Raw genomic sequence first — 6,160 nt, 5'->3', positions numbered from 1 at the left:
GGGGGGGGGGGCGGGTGATCACTAGCGATCGGAAAGGTATTTTGGGAAGAGGTCTGATTGATTTTCTGAATTATATACTTTATTTAAAAGTCACCACACAGGCAGGCAAACGTAAGTAAAGGAAGGCACGTGGACATCGTTGTAGATAGAAAACTGCCGAGGACGGTACCGTTTACCTTTCCTTTACGGTGACATTTCTCATACCTCTCTGTCTCGTCTCGTTCCGTCTTGTTTCGTCCTCATCCCTATTCTTCTACACCTTCCCCCCTCCCCAACCCCAATTCTATCGATCGATCGATCAACGATCCGCCAAGCCGAAGAACGACGAGTGGAACGCGCGTTACGTTTCACGCCCTTTCCTTCAACGATTCGCGACGACTACCTACCGCCGCCTTCTATCGCGCGACAGGCGTCGATACGCTTGATACGAGCGCGAACGCTTCACTCCGCCCACGCGGCTACTAATCGGCTGCATAAATATAACGATAAACGGTTAAAAAAGAAAAAAAATCCCTCGCGTATTGCAAATGCAACGTGTCGACGCTTAAAAGCTTAAAAACTTACATGCTAGCTCGTTGGCAAAGTAATACTATACATGTACCGCGTTCGATGTTCCCTAGATCTAGTACTAACGGTATAGTTGCAGCGATTAATTGGCAAAAAGAGGAAAAGAGGAAAAGAAAAAAAGAAGATCGATCGCGAAAATACGTATGATAGGGAAATAAAGGCGTAACGCGATTGGAGGAGCAGCGCGAGGTGGTTGGCGGTTCGTCGGATTTGGTATACTCCTCTTTGGTAGAAATTACACGCGCGCGATGCAATACACGGTGGTCGATTACTCGTATCGTATTGACTAGGCAAGATCCGCGTTTTACCCTTCTCTAACTTTGGACCCCGTTGTTGTCCGGTAAGAGACAAATTCGCGCGCGGCCTGCGTCTCTCGAAGACCTTTGGCAATCGATACACGCGATACGATACGACTGGATACGCTTCGAAGGGAATCGCGGTTTCTTCTATCCACGGAGTTTTCGTATACCGCTTATACGAGAATAATACTATATGAGTAGCGAGACGAAATGTTTCGCGTTTATTACACAGGTACGCTTCCGTTTCCCGATACGATCGTCTATGTGTGTACGCGACGGTATCGCGTACCGATACGCGTGCACACACACACACACGCGCGCGCGCACACACACACACACACACGGTCGCATCCGCGAGGTAACACCGAACCGAAGCAAACCGAACCGAACCGAACCAAACCGTAGATCGGTATCCTATACGAAGCGCGTCCTCGTCCAGCGAAGAAGCGCTTACGAAAATCACAGAATATTACCCGCGCGTCACGATGCACATGCGCGATGGAATGGCGAAAGAGTCAACGACGCTCGAACGAAATTGTCTCTGCCGTTAATCGTGCCCTATCGTTTTTAATCGGTTACACGCGTTCGAAGCGACGTTCGACTCGAAAATTACGGCTAAAATTATCGCTAAAATTACCACAGCAACGCGGTGAAAACGTTACTACCTATACCACGCGAACGACCGTTTGCCAACAGCCGTGTCTCCGGCTGTTTCCGCCGCTATTTCCTCTGAACGCGGTCAAGAGAAAAACGAGACTTTAGGAAAAATAAAAGGCAAGGAATTTCGACATTGGCTTGCACGCGTTCGCGTTCGATTAATACTATACACCACCGTGACGGTTCGTTCTCTCGCAAAGATTCTCCCTTAATATGGATCGATTTTCATAGACGAATAGATGCGACGGACCGCGTATGCAAGGATATCTGAAACACAAAAGAAAGAGAAGAAACGAATTACGTACGGTTCACAGTGAGTAAGACGAGGAGAGTTGGAAGACGAGTGGAAGAGGCGGGAAGGTAGCCGCTACTCACCTCACCCGATGAATCCCGCGGCCAACGTTATCACGAGGGCGAGAATACCGGTCATCACTTGTCCGGCGGTGGAGACGACCACCTGCTGCGGGGCAGAATTCTCCATCACGTCGTCGAGCACGAAATGATCCTCCGCGGTTAACCTGTCGCCGTACTTGTCCAGCAAGTCCATGACGAGCCCGTTGGACCAACCGAAACCTAGTTGGACCTCGTACTCACCGCCACCTCCGTATCCACCCGATACCGTGGCGTCGTACTGCGAATCGAAGAACGCAAAAGCGATATATTTACAGGCCGAAACCTTTGCGCGACGCTAGCTACGGCTAGCTACGGCTAGCTACGGCTAGCTACGGCTAGCTACGGCTAGCTACGACTAACTACCGACACGGCTCTCTGCGACCGTGATCGCGTTCATCCACGAATTACGCGCGAGTTTCCTCGTTTACCTTCTCGAACATGCTGTGCGTCTCGTTAAACGCCTTGTAGTTGCTGCGAACCCATCGCTGGCTGATCTCGTAGGCGAGCCTCTGCGCCCACGGGTCCTCCGTGTTGTTCAACGACATGATCACAAAGTATTGCAAAGGGGGCCAGGCATTTGGATAATCCCACTGTTCACCAGAGTGCTCGAGGGTGGTCGGTATGCCACCCAAGTTCAGCATGATCTGGTTTTTCTCGAGATACTTGAGAACTTTCGACACGTACTCCTCTCTCTTGGCGATGTCGTAGCAATTGGTCCAGAGTGGTAGAATGTTGGTCGGATAGAAGTAATCTCTCTTGATGTCGTTCAGTATGTCGTAGTCGAGCCATGCACCGACTTCGTCGTGCCACAGCACGGCCGTGACCGCTCTCTTCCATTCTGCCGCTCGTTTCCGGTAGTACGCCACCTTGGTTTCGTTGCCCATCCTCTGATTGTACTGCGCCAACAGCTGCGCATTTCGATATATTATCGAGTTCAAATCCACGGGGATAATGTATCTCGTTTTCAAGTTCGTCAGGTTACCTAAAGAAGAACTATGTACAGTGTGTGTGTTCGTGTGCGCGCGCGTATCCCTATATATTATCGTTTCTTTTATCGCGTACAAACCCGGAAATCGACGAGATCGTTCACGATACGAGATAGCCATCAGATAAGAATGGTTCTCAGTAGCGCATCGATCCGCGTTACTTTGGTTCCGAGAATAATTTCGAGAAAAAGAGCGCCGGACGAATCGCCTTTTCCGATGATCGATCATCGCGCGTCTGGTCGACGTCCTCGTCGCGACGGAGTGTAGTAATACTTACGGGAGACACGCGGAGAGAAACCGTGCGTCATCGCGTGCCTAATTCGAACCGCGTTTTATTTTCGATCCGCGAACTTTGTTCGAATTTCGCGAAAACCGCGAAAGGCGAGCCGAAAGAGCAAGGTCGCACGCAGGCGCGTGGCGCATTTACCTTTGTTCGTGCCGTCTAGTATGAACCATCGACTAGAAAAATCCCAGCCGGACTCAGCGGCGGACTTTAGCTCCGAGTAATAGTTGTCCTTTTCTTCGTTGGTACGAAAACTTTGGCTGGTCAGATAATCCTCTCTGATCGATAGAAATGTAACGGTTAGAAGGTATACTCGGGAATGGAAGACGACGATGAGGGGGGGGGGAGATAAAAGGAGCCGCAACTTACTTGTAGGATTCTGGTCGCGGACCGGAAGAATGCTCGTGGTATCTGGCCAGAGTGTACTTGATTCCGTCCACCTCGACCTCGACCGTTCGATTGGTCATCCAAAATTCGAACTCCTTCTCGAGAAGGTGAAGGTTCTCTTCGAGCCATCCGTAATCGTGCGTCGATTTCAGATACTCCTCGACCATTGGGATCAACATGGGTGGCTGAGTTCTCATGGCGTAGTATATTCTGCCGCCGTTCGGGATGAAACCGATCTTGTCTACCACCGAGACGAAGTTGGACAGCATCCCTTTGACGGTGTTGTACATCTCCGAGAGCAGCAACCCCTTTATGATCCAGTACGAGTCCCAGTAGTAAAACTCTCGGAATCGACCGCCGGGAACGATAACCGGGTTCGGCACGTAGATGATCGAATAGAGATCCTCGTTGATCCGGACGTCGTCCTTCATCTTTCGACCCAGCATCTTCCAGATGTGATTCAAGTCGGAGCCGAACTTGCGAAGCTCCTGGTCGAGGATTTTGTCGAGAAACTTCGGCCGAGTGGTCCAGTCGGCCGGATCCCAATCCTCGAACTCGGATCCTTCGGGATCGAACGTGTCGTTGACGAATTGCTCGATCTGTTGCCTGGTCGGCATTTGATCGAATCGTTCCATGAATTCGCGAAACAGCTGCAACGTTTCGTTCGGCGGGTGTTTCATCTTCATGTCGACGAACGTTTTCGAGTCCTTGTAGATCGAGGCCATCTGTATCGTGTGCAACAGCTCGCCGTGGCAGTAAATGTCGCTGCAAGCCACACACACACGAACACACGCGTACGGTTTTGCGTTTCGTCGTGGAAATTCGTTCGGGTAGAATCGTCGAACGACAGCCGATCGCGTATTCGAAACGCGGCTTGCTATCTATCTCTCGCGCCTATATACTTCGATCATCTTCCGCCTCCCTTTTTTCCCGATCCCCGTCTCGTTTCGCCAAAAGAACAGATTACCGCGAGATCTCCCGTCTTTCATCTCCTTCCCGTTCACGGAATTTCGTCGAAACGTCGCGAGCAATTCTCGCGATAAGACGATTTACGCCAACCCTCTCCCTCGACCGTTCGTTATCTCGGAAGGAACGCGGCGGTGTCTCCGGACCCGATAGCTGCGCGAATGAACGTTTCAACGCGCCAACTAGCACGATATCTCTATCCACTGGATCTTGAATCGCGAAGAAGAAAATCGGACGATGAAGAAAAGAGAACGGCAGAGAGAAAAGGAAGCATCGGATACCGCGTTTCGTATCGTGACCTCGCGGGAAACGCGGATAAGAGGAAAAATGATCCAAGCGATTTTCCGGCAGACGTTATCCATCCATCGCGCCTGACGATGGTGAGGAAAGACGAGACGGGACGAGAACGCGACTTAGTCGGGATTCGCGAATACGATACTCGCGCGTCGTTCGACGTGCTCTCCGCGTTAAGGTCACGTTCATTGTACTTGCGGAACACGTTAATTTAAAAGCTTGTCACCGCTCGAGGCACGCGCCGTTACGCCAAGTTCATTGCTAAGGCCATTTCGCCGAGACCGCGAGAGAGCTCGGTCGCGATCTCGTAATTCGACGATTCCGCGATTCGCCGAGGAAGCTGCGGAACGCGCGAACGCATCTCGTTGGCATTCGCTCCTCTTCTCTGCGCGTGCCACGATGAATCAGCAAGGGTCGCGTGCTCGCCGATAAAAATCACTGGCAGACGATCGAAGATCTATTTCCGGTTGCGAACATTCCTCCTCGTCCGCGTGCTCGAGGCTTCCGAAAGAATCGCGAACTAATTTCGTCGAGACAGTCACGCGACTCGCGGTCGCGAGTACGATCGATCAGCCGATCGCGTCTTGTCCGCTGAGCGGATAGCGAGCTCAGCCGCTCGCGCGTTTGCGCCGCGCGGCGATGACGAAAACGACGATGATGAAGAGGCAGGTGAGGAACGAAGGTAACGGACGACGACGAGCGCAAAAATTCTGCGTTTTAATGCTCGGGTTTCGCGAGTCACGCGATTGCGCAACGCGCCCCGGTCACACAGCGGAGATTGTGTGCGTGGGTGGGTGTGTGCAGAGACTCTCGCGCGCGCTCGCATTCGGGCGAACAGTTTGATTCGCGAAAAAGAAAGATAAATCGCGAATCGGCAGATCACGATGGAAGACGGCGCGCGCGCGTGGTGGAAAACACGGAACGGAAGGAGACGCGAGACGCGAAACGCGACGAGACGAGAAGAGGAGAGAAAGGTGGAAAACGAGATCGCGCTTCGACGCGACACGGCTGCTACCTCGGCGACCTTTGGTTTTACTGGTAAACGTCGTAGATTCTCTGTGTACTTACCTCTGACACGGAGGTGGGTTCGCGTAGAGTGCCTTGCCCGCGTTAGCGTAACATCCGAGAACGACGAGGAATGCGAAAAACGTAGCGTTCAGCGGGATATTCATCGAACCGCGCCGCGCAAAGCGCGAGGCCATTTTCTCCGGACCGGCGATCCTTCTCCACGCACGATCGCCCTTCTTTTTCTCGATCCCCTCGCTCTCTCTCTCTCTCTCTCTCTCTCTCTCTCTCTCTCTCTTTCTCCCTTTTTCGTTCTTATTGCT

The 6,160-nt window shown here is 52.0% G+C and overlaps 1 protein-coding gene across 6 annotated transcripts in view; it reads right to left on the bottom strand.

The window, feature by feature from the left end:
• LOC108547350 (trehalase) overlaps positions 1-6,160 on the bottom strand; it is a 23,567-nt gene that overhangs the window by 3,383 nt on the left and 14,024 nt on the right. For 4 of the 6 annotated variants that reach the window (XM_017899845.1, XM_017899837.1, XM_017899877.1 and 1 more), the window contains 4 exons: positions 3,555-4,337; positions 3,330-3,463; positions 2,345-2,898; positions 1,904-2,154 (listed from right to left, as the gene is read on the bottom strand). In XM_017899845.1, the coding sequence (XP_017755334.1) occupies positions 1,904-2,154; positions 2,345-2,898; positions 3,330-3,463; positions 3,555-4,337 (1,722 nt within the window). Of the gene's footprint in view, positions 1-1,330; positions 1,791-1,898; positions 2,155-2,344; positions 2,899-3,329; positions 3,464-3,554; positions 4,338-5,900; positions 6,133-6,160 lie in introns of those variants that run through there. The other 2 variants (XM_017899854.1, XM_017899861.1) reach the window with 2 other exon arrangements.

This window comes from Eufriesea mexicana, unplaced genomic scaffold (assembly GCF_001483705.2).
Source record: "Eufriesea mexicana isolate 0111107269 unplaced genomic scaffold, ASM148370v2 scaffold4744748266, whole genome shotgun sequence".
Lineage (NCBI taxonomy): Eukaryota > Metazoa > Arthropoda > Insecta > Hymenoptera > Apidae > Eufriesea > Eufriesea mexicana.
Note: the sequence above shows the minus strand (reverse complement) of the source record. Positions and strands in the feature narration are given on the sequence as shown.